This window comes from Sceloporus occidentalis, unplaced genomic scaffold (genome assembly GCF_023333645.1).
Source record: "Sceloporus occidentalis isolate IW3139 unplaced genomic scaffold, rSceOcc1.0.p SCAF_1, whole genome shotgun sequence".
Classification (NCBI taxonomy): Eukaryota; Metazoa; Chordata; class Lepidosauria; order Squamata; family Phrynosomatidae; genus Sceloporus; species Sceloporus occidentalis.
Window position 1 is genome coordinate 125,163,700 of NW_028316981.1, and position 17,140 is coordinate 125,180,839.

The following is a 17,140-nucleotide window of genomic DNA, read 5'->3' on the forward strand; positions in this document are numbered from 1 at the left end:
AACTGTCAGCTAATATATAATAATAATATATATATATAAATACATTTTTATTTATATACTGCCCTGTGGCGAACCAATCCGGGCGGTTTACAACATTAAAATAACATACAGCATAAAAACAATATATTTCCCTCCCCCTTAAAAAGTTATTAAACAACATATCTAATTTAAAACCACAATAACTAGTTAATAACAATACGTTAAGCAAAATAATACCAACCAACAAACCACTGCAACTTCAGTTCTAAAGAAAAGAAAAGGGGGTTTTGGAGACATTAATGAGGAGGGGGGAGATCCTGAGATCCTGAGGCCGGGATATTTCAGTCTAGGAAGGCCTGCCTGAAGAGATCCAAAGATGTTAATTGACGGATCTCGTCCGGCAGGTCGTTCCAGAGCCTGGGGGCGACAACAGAGAAAGCCCTCCGGGAGGTCGCCGTAAGCCTCGATTTTTGAGGCTGCAACAAGTTCCTCCCAGAGGACAGGAGAGCGCGGGGAGGATTGTATGGGAAGAGGCGGTCTCTGAGATAGCTTGGACCCAAGCCATTTAGGGCTTTAAAGGTAATAACCAACACCTTGTACTGGGCCCGGAAACCAATAGGCAGCCAGTGGAGGGACCTCAAAACCGGGGTAATATGGTCCCTTCTGGATGTTCCTGACACAAGCCTGGCTGCTATGTTTTGAACCAGCTGTAGTTTCCGAACCAGGCACAAGGGTAGCCCCATGTAGAGCGCATTACAGAAGTCAAGGCGTGAGGTTACCAGCGCATGCACAACAGTCTCGAGATCCCTTACTTCCAGAAAAGGGCGCAGCTGGCGTATCAGCCGAATCTGATAACAGGCGCTCCTGACGGTCGCATTCACCTGATCTGTCATCAGGAGCGACGAGTCAAGGAGCACCCCCAGACTGCGAACACAGTCACTAGAGGAGAGTGTGACCCCGTCCAGGACTGGTGGTTGCAACCCAATTCTTGGTTTCAGGGCCGCTACCGTGAGCACCTCCGTCTTGTTCGGATTCAGCTTCAATCTGTTTTTCCTCATCCGGCCCATTACCGCCCGAAGATATTCATTGAGAGAAGAGATGCCATTAGAATTCGAGGCCAACGAACGAGACATGGAGAAATAGATTTGGGTGTCATCAGCGTACTGATAGCACCCAGCACCATAACTCCGTATGATGTCACCCAGCGGCTTCATATAGATGTTAAACAACATTGGGGACAAAATAGCTCCCTGAGGGACCCCACAAAGGAGCTCCCTCTTTCTGGAGCTACTGTCCCCGAGCAGCACCTTCTGGGACCTGCCTGAGAGGTAGGACCGGAACCACTGCAATGCAGTGCCTCCGATACCTAATCCCCCCAAGCGGTCCAGGAGGATGCCGTGATCTATCGTATCGAAAGCCGCTGAGAGGTCTAAGAGCACCAACTGGGTCACACTACCCCTGTCGATGCTCAGACGCAGATCGTCAGTCAAGGCAACCATGGCAGTCTCAACCCCAAAGCCTGTCCTGAAGCCGGTTTGAAATGGGTCTAGATAATCGGTTTCATCCAAGACAGCTTGGAGCTGAAGAGCAACCGCCCTCTCGATTACCTTGCCCAAAAATGGCAGCAAAGAAACAGGCCTGTAGTTGTTCATATTCAGGGGGTCCAAGGAAGGTTTTTTCAGAAGCGGCTTAACGCTTGTTTTCTGTGGCCTTTGGCAGCACAAGTTTGATACTCATTTTGTATGTTGTCATTGAGGGTTTATTAGCTTCAGGTGTGCTTCCAGTTGTTGTTGTTGTTTTCCTTTCCCTGCATCTGTTGCAACAGATAGACTCTGGGGCCAAATCCCTATTGACTTCCCCAGAGTGAACTCCATGCATCTGAGGAAGTAGACCAAGTCTACAAAGGCTTATGCTGCAACTCCTTTCTCATTTAGTCTCAAAAGGTGTTACAAGATCACTGAAATTCAAGACTAACAGCTATGTCACAGAACTCAATGAAAAGGATTTTATAATAGATTTGACATCTAACAGATCTTGTGAAGTCCGCATAGGTTAACTACTACTACTTATATAGCTGTTAAAGTGCAGATCTGAATGGAGCCAGTATGAAGTACAGTGGAAACTCGCCTTATGTGGGGGATCTGTTCCGGACCCCCCCACGTAAGGCAAATTACACCTATGCTTGAGCCCCATTCATTCAAATGGGACTTTTGTGTGCGGCGGCAGCGCGGCGGCGCACACGCACCATGGACGTGCACCCCATTCATTTCAATGGGACGTGCTGCCCCACGTGCTCCCCGCAGCTTGAGCGTGTACGCTCAGGTCTGCATATAGCGCGACCGCGTATAACGCGGGCACGCTGTGAAAGCCTCTGAAAGAAATATTAGCACAGCCCCTGCACAACTTGGTACTAGGTAGGGGCCAAAATTAAATTAGACTAAACTTCTTTGGGCCACATACAGGTTTTAATTAAATATTAGTTAGTTAATTAATTAATAACATTAATAATTCATATTAATTAGAATTAAGATTAATTTCCCTCTGCCTGGCCCTCTCCTCAGGACAAAGCTGAGCAGCATGGAAGCCTTTGCTGTCCTCCTTCTCCTCTGCCTGGAGAGGTGCGCTTTTGCCCCTCTTCTTCCTGTGCCACCCAGCCTTCCCAGGGGAAAGCCAGGCAGAGGATCCTTGCAAGGCAAGTGTTTGCTGGTCCTCCTCCACCAGTCCTTCTCCTTAGCAGAAAGCCAGCAGTGGAGGAGCCTTGCAGTGTGGTGTATTCACCCATCCTCCTCCACCGTCACCACCTGGTCTTCTCAAGACAAAGCAGGGCAGTGGAGGGGCCTCGCAGGGCAAGCATTTGCCTGTCCTCCACTTTCTTCACCCAGCCTTCTTCTCAAGACAAAGTCCTCCACCTTCTTCACCCAGCCTTCTTCTCAAGACAAAGCAGGGCAGTGGAGGAGCCTTGCAGGGTGATTGTTTGCCTGTCCTTCTCTTCCTCCTCCTCAGGAGAAAGCCAGGTGGCATAGGAGCCCTGCAGGGTGAGTGTTTGCCTGTCCTCCTCCTCCTCTGTATGGCCCTCTCCTCAGGGGGAGGCCAAGTGGTGGAGGAACCTTGAATTCATTCCATAACCCTGCGGGACACCCAAAATCCTCCGTTGTGCAGGTCTGTATTAGTAGAAGACATTTAAATTCACACTTCTCACAGTGTGTAATGCTCACTGAAATGTATTACTTCCCTATTTGATACGTATAGGGAGGTACAGAAATTTTTTTTGTTAGCGTGACACCAATTAACAGCTGTAGCTCTATGCTATGGAATTCTGGGGAATATAATTTGTTGTGGCACCAAAGCTCTGTAACAGAGAAGGCTAAATGTCTCAGAAAACTACAATTCCCAGAAATCCACAGCATTAAGCCAGGGCAGTTAAAGAGGTGTCAAACTGGATTATTTCTGCCACGCAGATGCAGCCTAAGAAATCAAAGGTCCAGATTTCATTTCTCCCCATTATGATAAACAGAGTAAAATCTGGAAACATAGGATAGGCAAATATCTACTAAAGGTTCTAAAACTGGAGAATAGTGAAAGTTAAGCTTCCCAAGAATGGAGGGTGTGCATGTAACTACAGTATTGCTACATGGTTAGAAGTAGCAACATACTTATCTACATTTATTCATCCATCTTAAAACCTATCTGTTATGGAAGTTCACAACAAAAAGTATGATAATCAATAGTTACAAGTAATTTTATTGCTCACTACAGCTTTGAACCTGGCCTATAAACTGTCTCTTCAACCCAAATCAAACTTATTCTGAAAAATAGTCAAGATTCAGGAGTTGCTGAATCTCCAAGGGAAAAGTTCTGTAAGGCTGCATCCACACTGAAGAAATAATCCACATTGACACCATTTTAACTGTCATGGCTCGGTGCTATGGAATTCTGGGGAATGTAGCTTGCTATGGCACTGGAGTCTAAATATCTCACAGAACTATCATTCCCCAAATTCCATAGCATTAAGCAATGGCAGTTAAAATAGTGTCCAACTAGATTATTTCTGTAATGCAGAGGCAGCCTAAATTAGAAGCAGCTACTGTAGAGTTTTTCTCTGTTTATAAACTAAACTCTGAGAAAGGCTGGTACAAGGCTGGTACAGTGCGCCGGCACCATACGTGGGCACACCATACACAGCTTTCAGCTTATGCTGAAGCCATACAATAGAAACAGCAATGGCACATGCACTGTGTGCAAGGGCCTCATTGTTTTCAACGGGGCTTGAGCATATGCAGTATTTCCCTTATTTGGGGGGGGGGGGGTCCATAACGGATCCCCATGTAAGGGAAGGGCCGATTGTATTTTTACGGTGGCCATCTCTGCTGATCTTAGGGATGTTTAATGGGAAATAAGGAGACAGTGATCATTCAAGAGTGACATCCTGACTTTAACCCAGACGCCCACGTGAGGCCAGTGCAATGTAGTATGCATGAATACTGTGTACAAACCTAGGGTTAACAAAATGGTTTCCTGGTCCTTCCCAGAGGCACTTTTGCATTTTCAACCATTAATGCTGTGGGAAGCAACAAAAATATTTAGACGTCAAAACCAAGATGGGGTCAAATCCAGGAACTTTTTTTTATTTTTCTGGAATGGAAACAATTCGACAGCCTGAGAAAAAAAATCAGGCAGCAATTGTACATTCTATTTTTTAAGGAAAGCAAGTGTTTGGTTCCATAAATTTGTCATAAGAAACAATTTCAAAAAAAAATTTACACCAAGCTTTTTACAAAACATTGGATGGTTTCATCAGCCTCTACCATGCTGTTGTCCATTTATATCATGCAAAATGCTACATCTGTTTAACACATTTTTAAAACATTAGTATTACAAAGATACAAAGGTTCATCTGTTGATTTATATTTTTAAGACATGGAGATTGTGATGCATTTCTTTATCATTTTTCTTATTGGGATTCCCTCCCCACCCCCAGTCTCAGGTTACAAAAATAATTTAGTTCAAATGGACAAGATGTGGAATGGCATTGCAGCCTTGGATCCTTTAACTCGTACCTCTGTTGCTTTAATTAGTGTGCCCAAGGACTGGCTTGTTGTGGTTCTTGCATTCATAAGATCACAGAATTATATTACCTCCAGGGTCACTGAGTCCAGCCTCATGGAGCAGCAGGAGTCCCTAGACTTAAACCCTTCCTGACAGATGCTTGTCCAATCTCCTCTGACAGACATCCAAAAGGAGAATGTTCCACCATCAAGCTCTTCCACTCTTATAAGTTATTAGTTCCATTTAGGTTGAAGCATCTGCAGCAACTAAGAGTTAGTTCTGTCTGAACCCCAAAAATAACCTATGTTGACGAATACCATTTCAGTCTGGACCAATTTCACATGGATTTAGACCTTTGTCCCTGGCCTCTTTATACATCCTTTGGAAGTCTCTGAAACGAGGGGCGCAGCCTAGTCGGGGTTCCCCAAAGTGCATGCGGCCTGTGAAGAGGAACTCTCCTTCTCCTGGTCTCACCCCACATTGCAGCAAAGTCTTGATCTGTCCTTGCCACCTGCCACTGTCTGCTGTAGGCTTAAAGATCTTTGTCTTCTGCCTGTAAATTCTCTCCACGTTCACATCGATGTTGGAATCTTTCTGTTCCTCCTCACTGATGACATTTTGGATGGTACCTCTGACAACTGGGGATGGAAAATATACAATTAAGTCAAGGATTTATAAGTACACACAGAGATAGCTACCACTACTCCTTAATGTCTATGGAAAGCTGGATAATATTTGTGATCACTGACTCAATGGCATCTTTTAAGAAAAAGGAAAAGTGTACCATCAAATTCTAAAACACAGTGGTGGCAGGCATTGGGCGGGGGGGAGGGAATATAGTTCAAGAGATGTGCTAACCCAAAAGTTAAGAACTTGTTAGGATCATTGTGTATTTCTCTATTGAAGTATTTTAGATCTTTAAATGAATGTATGATTTCTGACTGTGAATAAACTTAAGGTATGTTGACAGATTTGAATTTTTTGAAAATGGTTTTACAATTAGCTATGATGAAACTTCAATTAATCCACTGTAAAGCAAAAAAAATTTCTGCACTGATTCAAGAAGTAATTATCAGCAATTTTTCAGGTTAATCCCACTGTTTGTTGTCAGTATCATCTTGGGCAATTCCTTTTCAAAGGTACCATATTAACAATATCAGTACATGATCAGGATTAAGAATAGTCCACTTCAAAAAAAGCATAACCTTAGACCAACTTCCTCCAACCTGGAGTCCTCCATACGTGTTAGACTAAGAGTCTCAACACTGTCAAGCCAACATGGCCATGGGAGTTGTTGTCCCACATATCTGGAAGGCCCCTGATTTAGGAAGACTGCATTAAGCCACTATGCTATCCTATAACTTAATCATTTCCAAATATAGGTGAAGAATAGTGAATACAGTTGTCCCTCCCGATTCACGAGGATCCGTTCCGCCCCTCCCCTGTGAATTGGAAAAACCGCAAATATCCAAGCCCCATTGGATATAAAGGCAGCGCACCATGGGTGCTCGCACCATTTTGTCCCTCCTGACTTTCTGTCTGCAGAAATTCAAGACCACAAATGGGAAGTTTGCGAACTAGGAGGGACAACTGTATTTAGTAAGCTGTTCATTTCAGAAGATATTAGTACCAAGCATCATTTGTAACCACCACCCACATTTTTTCTGGTCCTCCAGGAACCTATTTATTTTGTGGCTATGTGGAAGAACTGTACCTGGGAAGTTGGATAGTTTACCTACACCTCCCCCTGGATAGTTGAAATTACTTTTCCCATTACACATCAAGATGGATGAAAGAACAAGGGAATTGAGAACTATTTCATATCATTTTTTTTTAAATTTACCAACAGTACATGCAGAAGTCTTCACAGTGACTTCCAGAAGAATTATCATGTTTGATCTATATGTATTGTACCCAATGGATATTTACAGTATATTTTAAAACCCTATGTTGGTACCCTTAAGGGTTTCTGAAACATGGCAGATCAGGGTCTCAGCTGTACCCACAACAGGGATAGGAATCACATAGCCCTTCAGTCGCTGTCAGATCTTCAAACATGCCAGTATTTCTCACGACTAGCAGTAGTGAGTAGAGCTTCTGGGCGATGCAGTCCAACAATATTTGGGTTGCTGCATGATTTACCTGACTTATAAACATTAGTATCTTTCTACTATAAAACTACCAAAAGGGGGACGTAATCACTTTCTTCACTGTGTGCCACTAAGAATTTATCCTACAGAAGGTAATGTCAAATAATAGAGTAACCATCATTAAGATAATTAAATACCTGCATTAAGACCCAGAGAGGAATTTTCAACTGAGCTCTATTAATGGGCTGCTAATATTTAAGTTGAATTCTCTGACACACTGCAATGAATAATAACTCAAAACGGGCCACCACCTGTCTAGGAACATTTTCCACAGAGACAAGCCTAGATCAATCCCACTGCAATTCTTGGATGTTGCATCTTCTTGCTCCTGCTCAGAATATTGCCCATTACGTTCATCACACTAGTAGACTGTATTTTTATCTGTAGCAGATGCCCAAGATCAGACATGCCCAGCTGTTTCACTGCTGTGCTTACTCTACATTCCAAGTGTGGGAAAATTGTTTTAATATTATTAAATAATCATGCAGAGGAAGACAGATACCCCACCAGTTATGTTGCAGAAACCACTTGAGTCTGTGGGCGCAGCAGACCAGAAAAGAGAATAATTTTTATTATTTCTTTCATTCATGTCCTGCATTTCACCCAATAATGGGACTTACCTAGTTTTCTTTTTTTATCTGGGGGTTGCTCTGAAATTTGACCCTTAATGTGGAATTGGTTTTGAGATTAACAGTCCACTTCTGCAGAGCTACCCAAACTGCAATATTACAAGGGTCAAAACCAAACTGCATGTTACACTTTACTATGTTTAAGGCATTTCTGGGACTGACCTCCTCTTGTTCCTATGACCTAGAGGGTGTCGAAAACCATATATTCTATATACAATATAGCAGAATTACAAGCAAAACTCTCCCTGTTGAAAGAAAAATCCAAATTTTAATTTAAAAACAAGCACTTCAGTATTTCAGCTTTTGTCAGGGGTCTGTTTAGGAACATCAAGAGGATAATTCCCACTGCTTGCTCCTAAAAACCTTTGAACTTCTGCCTCCATTATTGCTGCCTGTCTCCCTTTGTCCACTGCAGAAAAGAGTTAGCCAAACACAATGGCTTTAATTGAAGCTCTTCAGAGCTAAAACCCCATAAAGCTTTTTCCGCCTTGTTCCCTTTGTAGTTCTTGGACACACTTTGTTTACTCCAGATACAGGGAGAAAAGAACTCTCTTGTTTGTCACAATCTGGTGCTTTCAGTTTGTTCACTGTTTGCTGAGGCTTCTGTAGGCCAAATCTAGCAAGTTATCACAATAAAGAAAGAAGAAGGTTTAAAAACCAGGGCTGAGTACAATAGTTGCATAGAAATCAAGTAAACCTACCAAAGTCACTAGTGCAGACGGCCAAGAGCACTTCCGTGTCACTGCAAGGTCGGCAAGGAGCTAGGAAAAAAGAAAGTGCATTTCAGTGTCTCAAGAATGTAAATTCTATACAAGCAAAAGACAGTTCCGCAACCCACCCTCCAAAAAGCAGCCCACTTTAAGGATTAAACTTGAAGATGTGCTGTCAGCCCCCATCTTCAGGTCAACATTCCCAGCAAAGGCTATCTTTGAAAAACTCACTGGGTCTTACATCAGAATATAAGGTTACTTATATCATCAGCATATGGTCACTTTGTTGGTTGGGGCATAGTTACAATGGGTGGCAGTAGCAAAAGCCATCTTGGTAAAGACCCATCATCAATTCTACAAGCATCCTTATTCCAGCAATTAGGATGCTGACTACTATGAACAACAACTACATTCTTCCCTACCAAAGGATAACAAACAAACAAAAAGGTTTCTTATTATCCTTTGGTAGGTCTCTTTCCTCTTTCTTTTCTTAAAGCCATTTCCTCCAAAATATGACTGCAACTATGTTTAGGGCACAGCCCTTTGTGGACCTTATGGATACCACAAAGAATGGATGCATTTGGTCTGAAGACACTGGAAGAGCAGTAGAGGAGATTCTGAGGAGAGATGAAGACTGAACAGGAGAACAAGGGCCCTGGGGCTAATCTACTACAGTAATATATATTATGTGAATAATCATAGCTGCCACATTGAAGTGATCTTTAGCAAAGCATTTGTGTGTATGGTTGGTGTTGGCATGTTACTTTTTTCTATACAAATCTCATAAATGGTGACTGATTCACATGGTAGAAAACCACCTCAAAACCTTTCTTCTGTTTGATTTCTAACATCTTTGTCTAATGAATAAGGCAGTGGACTTTCAAAAACTTGCATCATGTATTTTGTGCATTTGGGTTGGCCAATAGAAGTATCGCTGTTTTGTACATTTTGAATGTTATTGTACTTTGCCCTATGACCAACAAAGCTGTATGGCCAACCTTGGCTATGTCATTTCAAAGCTTGTTTGTGCAGCAATCATTTGTTGCTTGGATGACACTTGTGGTAAAGTACACGGGCACTATAAAATAACGTGAAAATTTGTGAAATAAAAAAGAAATCACACAGCCAATTATTATATTGTTGAGCTGCTTCTACACTCTTCAGAAAAAAACTTAATTGAAGTATTTTCAAGAAATAAAAGTTGGCCAGTATGTCTGAAGACAGGAAGATCAAGTGGAAACTCAAGGCCAGATCTGTTACCACTCTGAGAAGTGTGTAGGCTGGAAACAGTAGAGAGACCCTAAGCTAATCTAATCAAGGCAAGAATGTAGCTGCTCTTTGTTCTCAGCCAGCTACTTCTGCTGAGAAGGTAGTGCTGTTAGAAGTGCAGATGTTTCTATAATACCCTATTCAGTTATGGAATTCCTTTTTTCTCTCAGAGGTCTGCCCTATCTAGCAACATGCTAATTAAATCTACCCACTGGAGGCCCAGAAGGATCAAGAAGGGGGAAGTGAGGACACAACTTTCTTTTGTCATCCCAACAAGACACTTGCACAGATCATACAAATGAAAATCCATCAGCTGTGCTAACACCTAATGTTAATTTCACTGGACACTGGAGAAAGACAGTCATGCTAAAGTGCTTAGTGGGTCAGAGGACTGGCAGATTATACACTTCCATTTATTTATTACCTATATAGTCTGTTCAACTGCAAGAGTTTTCTGGGAGGATTACATAAAATTTAAAGAACCAGCATGTACCGGGCTCTCACATAAAATTTAAAGAACCAGCATGTATCGGGCTCTCACCCCATCTTCAAATCATGAACGGAAGGATTTAAAGACATTTTTAAAAACATGCAAGCTGCCAGTTCACAGAATACAGAAATAACAGGTTCTGTGAACTCATTTGCTAGCTAGTATACACTATGAGAAGATAACTCATAATAACTGGAGGAAAGAAAGAGAAATTAAGAAGCAGGACAGAACACAAATTCCATTTTTGTTGTAGTAAGTGTGCATAGGAGCACACTCACATAACCTCATAAGGTACTGTCCTTCATAGAAAATGTTCAGATTTGCAAAGCGTTTTCAGCATACTCATCTGGAGAAAATAATGTGCTTTGTATACCTAAAAGCAAAATCTTCCCAACTGCGTAGATATGAATCACTGGATGTTTAAATGAATGCTGTTCAATCTAATTCTCTTGTTATTTTGGAGAACAGGACAGGGCCCAGTTCACTTATTATTACCTGAAAACAGGGGCAAGAAATTCAAGAAGCTGTTAATTAGGTTGAGATTCTACCTCAAAATCTAACATGTCTAGAGAACTGCCAGGGGTTAGGGGCTGCATTTCCACCACCCCTAGAAAATTGGAGAGGTTCATATCCTGTCATACACCACCAATTCTGTTTTTAAAAACTTTAAAGTGAGTCTGAGTAGCCACCAACTGTAGTGAACAAGGGAACATTTGGGGTTTAAAAAAAAAGAATTCTGGAGCCAGGAGTGAACCTGGGCTGCATTTTGCCCTCCAATGCTTTACACATTGCAAGGAAGAAGTCTGAGAAACTGGTGCCTCCATTTATGTCTGCCATGGGCAACATGTACAACAGAAAGCCTTTACAACTTGTACATATCATCCCAGGAGAGGTGACAGATATTACTGCTTCAGGCACTACCATGGATGCAGGCAAAGGATTTGCAAACCACTTCTGTAATATCTTGGTGTCCTCTGCTTCCAGCAGAATTTTGATTCACAACAGGTGGTGTCTAAGTATACTTAATTCCGCTGCTGGATCACTTAACAGAAGTAAAAACCAAACATACAAGAGAATGTTCCTTCAAATCTTTATTGCCCTGCATCAAATCCCAGAGCACACCAGGTGTGCTGGGGGGGAGAAGAGACCCCAAACACGGACCATTTAAAATTCAATTTGTTAAAAGGTGTAGCTCTTCGTGTTTCAGCATTCTGATAAAAAGAAAAAATTTCTATGAGGAACACATTTCTGAAGTTCAGTACTGGTTTTTTTCTAGTATGTGCATTGCTACGGACATTACAACTGCAATCTATGAAAAGAGGCCATTTATGAGCAAAACTTACTGCGTGTTTACAAAAGAGAGAATTATTACCCTTCTTAGTGCTTTTTTTCTGCTACTGGTGATGGAACTCAGATATCCTCAAAACCCAGGTTTGAAACAATCAAACCCCCACCTCCACAACTACCCTCCTCCTCCTCCAATCCACAAAAGAAGGGAAAGCAATTTCAGTGCACTGCCAACCCCGGATGCTTTCCTCTGCTAAAGAGGCCATGGCATAATGCTGGCATTGTGCGCGCTTGCTGTCAAATCAATGGGGAATTCCTCTGATAGAGTGTCACGACCCAAAGTAACCTTTTGTAGCCCTTACCCCCACCAGCCACTCCTTATCCCCCACAGTCAACCAAAGCAGCTGAAGTCCATCTCTTTACTTCTCCACACTGATGATTCGAGGAACAGGGAAGGAGGAGAAGAGACTTTTTCACATTCTGTTTTATGAAGCAACACTCTAGGCCCAGATGCTTTCAGCCATTTCACCTCCTAGTTTCTGTTGTTCTGAGGAAAGTACCTGAAGAAGCACCTTCACTATTAGCCAACAAACTTGCCCAGTTTGTTTTTCTTTTAATTATCACTTTGCAAGAGGAAAAAACTTAATATGATAGTCTCATAGGAAAACCCCTGGATAGCATTCAGTCATCAGAACTCCATGTGTTTCTTGCATTTTACCCTCTGGGATTAAGAGGTTTTAATCCAAGAGTATTCTATCAGCAAAATGTCTTTCAGTTTCCCTTCACAGAGCCTCCAATACCAATTGCAACCAACTCCAGCTACTGTACACAGATATTTCACCATGAATTTGAATGTTGGAGAGGGTGGGGGTGTTTTCAATAGCTGCTCAAGGATCGATTTGCCTGGACAGCAAGTGTCACAGTTTACCAGTGATTCCCAAACTTTATTCCTCCAGGTGTTTTGGACTCCAGCTCCCAGAAGAGCCCCAGCCAGCCTGGCCAACAGTGAGGAATTCTTGGTGCTGAAGTCCAAAAGATCTGGAAGACCAAAGTTTGTGAATCATTGGTTTATACCAAAGCCAAGTATTTTGTGCTCACAGAGCAAAAGGGTGCTCCCCTAACCCCTCATGAGCCTCCTAGCTCATAATAAGAGCCTTCCTAGTCCATTTTCCACCAGTTTGGCATCAGCAGTTGCCATCTTCAGGGAGCTATGAAAGGGCCAACAGCCCCCCAGGCTCCACCAGTGGCGATGCCTCTTCTAGGATCCCTGCATTACCAGTTTAACACCCCCACAGTACCCCAATGTAGCATCACTCCAGGGCATGGGCAAACAACTCTTCAAAGTGAATTCAGCTATGTTTTTTTCTCTCCATCAATGGGCAGTTAGTTGTGTTCTGCCTTCAAGTCGTTTCCGATTTATGGCAACCCTAAGGCAAACATATACAGGGTTTTCTGAGGATGAGAGTGTGTGATTTGCCCAAGGCCATCCATGGACTGAGTGGAAATTCAAATCCTGGTCCCTAGAGGTATAGTCCAACACTCAAAACACTACACCATACTGGCTCCTGCACTTCTCTTAGGTCACCTTAATAACTACCTCATTTCCATACACTTCTCTTTTCCACAAGGGCAGAATTATAGAAAAAATCCAATCCTGTCAACAGAACAAACTAGTTTATTTTGCAATGCTTAAAAAGAAAGGCTGTGTATAAATGATCAGAGAAATCAATCCTAGGCAGGCACATTGGAAGTTTGAAATGAGATTAAGAGTGCATCTGCGCTGTAGAAATAATGTAGTTTGACACCATTTTAAAGTGCTGCAGTTTCCTATAGGATCCTAGGATTTGTAGTTTCAAAAGATGTTTAGCAATCTCTGCCAAAGAGTGCTGGTGCCTCACTAAACTACAAAGCCCAGGATTCTGGAGGATGGAGCCATGGCAGTTAACGTGGTGTCAAATTGCATGATTTCTACACCCTACACATTTAGATGCACCATACATGTTTCCAGAATATAAGCACTTACTTTTAGAAAGCTGCGGCATGGCCTAGTTACATAGGTACACATTCCATTACAATCAAAAAGCATCCTATCCTTCCATTACTGATCATAACCATCATCTTTTGAAACCAACATGTAGCAACCATTCCAAGCTAAAACTCAGTAAATAGCAAACTAGCTGCTGAACTACAGGCTGCTGTTTGAATACTAGTGGTCAGGACCTGATTATATTCATTATAGAAAGAATTTTGTTCCAGTACTAGTAGTTCTTCTGTAATTACATGTGGCTAAGAAAGTCCAATTTTCTCCATGGCTGACAGCAGTTATGATTAAATCTGGATGGACTAAAAACTTTAGGAAAAGTCAGGGACTGGTTTTAAAGTAGGGTGTATGCAAGGCCCAAAAAAGACACTATTACAGAAAAGAAGGCTGTAGCCATCAGAAAAACATTCCCCAGAATAAATCTGGAACTATGGAAATCAGAAATAATAAATAATAATAAATAATAATTTTATTTATATTTTCCTGCCTCTCCCAAGTGGATCGAGGCAGGATTACAGCCCAGTATCAATATACAGTATGCAAATGCAAATCACAGCAATAAGAACAATAATATAGTACAATAAAATATAAAAATGGATAACAATTAAAAATACAATCAAAGTGAAAAGGAGAGAGATGTTTCAATCTAGGTCAAGGATATAGAAAAATATATCTTATAGGAGATTAGGTGGGTAAGCTCGCCAGAAGAGATGCCTTGGACGACATAAAACAAGATGGATGAGTTGATTCCAATTGATTCCATTCATGTCATTGTTCTACACTAAGAGAAGAAGAAGAGGTTTAATTTTAAATAGAGTCCTATTTGTGTGTTTCAAATACAGTCACCTCTCCTTTTTCGCAGGGGATCTGTTCCAGACCTCCTCGCGACAACCAAGTTTCACTTATATTCAAGCCCATTAGCTTGAATAGAGGCACGGGCGCATAGGGATGCGCAGGCGTGTGCTGTGGATGCATGCCCCATTCATTTCCCCTCCATTCATCCCTCGCACATAAGTGAGGGACGCGAATCTGAAGACCGCAAGAACAGAGGGAGAACTGTATTTCCTAAACTATTTTTAAAGACTGTTTCCTGTCTAATCTATCAGGATGAATATACAAAGTTGCACACAAGTTGGTTGCCACTGTCATAGAAGCTGCCATCCTTACATTGGAGTAATCCCACACAATGGGATTTATTTGTGAATTAACACAAATGGGACTACATGTAACCATCAGAATGCAATTAAACAGTGTAGCAAGTAAACCAAGATTTGTTCACATGTGATGTATTACCATACTATCTGGCTAGAGAATAAGAGACAAAATTAATGGGTTTGGGTTAACACATCTAATGGACCTCTGGTGGAACAGTAGGTCCCAGTAGAATTCAAATTAATTCAGCCTTTCCCCCACTACAGCCCTACAACCAATGAGCCTCCAAACCAGCTCTGGACACTGGGAAACTCTCTGAAGATGCTTTTTTGGTGGTTTTAGTGCGGACTGCAGTTTGGAAGAAAGAAAACAGTTTTGCCAGCAAAACTCTGATTATGTTACAGAGATCACAGGAAGACCTCAGATCTGGAGAGGAACATCATATGAAGCTCAATGGGCAGTTTTAGCAAAATACTAGATAAAATCAACTAGGGAAGAGCTAATGCGCTAATCCCTGGCTGCCTCGTACATCTCATTCATTTGAAAATAGTCAAGGAGCAAACCCAGGAGGTATGGTCCTGCTTTTTCTCTACATAGCAAGAACATGCAAAGGCCCATATGAAAAACCCCAATCATAGAATCATAGAATTGTAGAGTTGGAAGAAACCACAATCTGTGTACTATTTTCTTCCTAATACAAAGGTTTGGGTAATAATGACAAATAGCAATGTGCTCCTAGTTCCCAGTGCCCTGAGACCATTTTGGACATTCCCCAGAAGTAGCCAGAGGAAGCTGTAACTCATACTCATTCTCCCAATGATTCAGAGTCAGTGCCAAAGTTGTTGTGTGCCTTCAGGTCACTTCCAACTTACAGGGGTTTCTTGGCAAGATTTGCTCAGAGGGGGCTTTCCTCTGAGGCCAAGAGAGAGTGACTTGCCCACATTCACCTAGTGGTTTCCATGGCGGAGCAGAGGTTGGAACCCAGGTTTTCAGAATCATAGTCCAATGCTCAGACCAGTACACCATGCTGGCTCTCCATGCCCAAAGTTGAAAGAAGATATCCTCTGGGAAAAGAACCTCTGTCCCCCTACAAGAGGTATCTCCACCCCACTCATTCTTTTTCAGATATGACCCAGAAGTCAACCCCTACTCCCACTCTTATGGCTTATTCTTCTTCTCCACATAAGAGAAAAATCTTCAAAAGAGCATCTTCTTTGCCCCAGTGCTTCAGCTGAACACATTAATAGAGCCACTGTTTTAACAAACTACAGTTTTAGACCTGGAGCTTGATATCAGCAAACTAAAAATACAAGATTTAAAAGGTGAATGTGCTTGAATGGCTGCAAGAATCTGGCATAACTCTAACTCCACTGAAAACCAGAGCTGCATACACCTGAGGAAAACTTAAGCTTTCACAGCTGGGATCCTGGGGTTTGCTGCTATAATTAGGGCCTGAAGAAAACATAATATATTAACAAAGCTTAAGTGCTACTCAATGGTTCTTTTGGATTTACAAAAGTTATTAATTTAAAATACTTTTATATTTCTGTTATGGCTTGTGGCTTATTGTCATAAAAAGAAACGGCTAAGAAAACAAAAATTCATCTCCTTTTGAATGCTCAGCATATAAAACTATCCCAGATATTGCCTGCTGGGGCTATGGAATTTCATTAAATGTATTTACAGGTTAAATTCCTTTTACAAAGCTCAAGTCTGGAATCCCATTATGTGGTGAACCTGACCTGTGCCAAGAGAATGGAACTCGTTTCTTTCTATCTATGTCCCATCCTGGGTGGAAAATGCTTTGTGGAAATATGGAAAAGCTAGAATGTAGGCCTTGCTCAGATCCCAACTCTAACATGACTTGCCTTGACACCAGAAGTCCAGGAATCAGAGTGCATAAGGAAAGGAGAGAGTCAACTCCAGGTTTTGCTGAACTATGGTATGATGTCAAGTCTAGTCTCTCAACCTACCCCACTCACCCCAGCTCAAAAGAGCTACTGTAAGGATAAGCCTATGTAAAGAGATTTGAAAATCCAGAGCAATACAAATGGTCATGTGAACAGAACCTAAGGCAAAACAAACAAGACCTGGTTGGCAAAGCTCACACCTGCATTCATTGGCAGAAGAGAGTAAGAAGTGATACTGAGGGATGCAGCAAACTAGGAGGAGAACGGACTTGTTGATTGTCCGTTCTACATTTTCATCCTTATACAGCTATTTTGCAAAGGGAAGGGTTTCATCACACATTTTAAGGCTATCCAAGATGAAACAATTCAACTATTCAATGTAAAAAGAATATCATGTCTGCTTTGGTCCTGAAAGCAGTTTGTTAGAACCAGGTTGAGCAGAAGACCAATTGGTTCATTCAAAGATCACCTACTTCC

General features: G+C 41.9%; 1 protein-coding gene across 1 annotated transcript in view; it reads right to left on the bottom strand.

Annotated features, from left to right (window-relative positions):
- Positions 1-4,578: 4,578 nt before the first annotated feature.
- The window catches only part of LOC149322091 (meteorin-like protein), a 36,063-nt gene continuing 23,501 nt past the window's right edge, over positions 4,579-17,140 (bottom strand). The window contains exons 3-4 of the mRNA XM_089534316.1: positions 8,506-8,565; positions 4,579-5,663 (exon numbers count right to left, since the gene is read on the bottom strand). Coding sequence (XP_089390442.1) covers positions 5,347-5,663; positions 8,506-8,565 — 377 coding nt within the window. The 3' untranslated portion in view covers positions 4,579-5,346. The remainder of the gene's footprint in view (positions 5,664-8,505; positions 8,566-17,140) is intronic.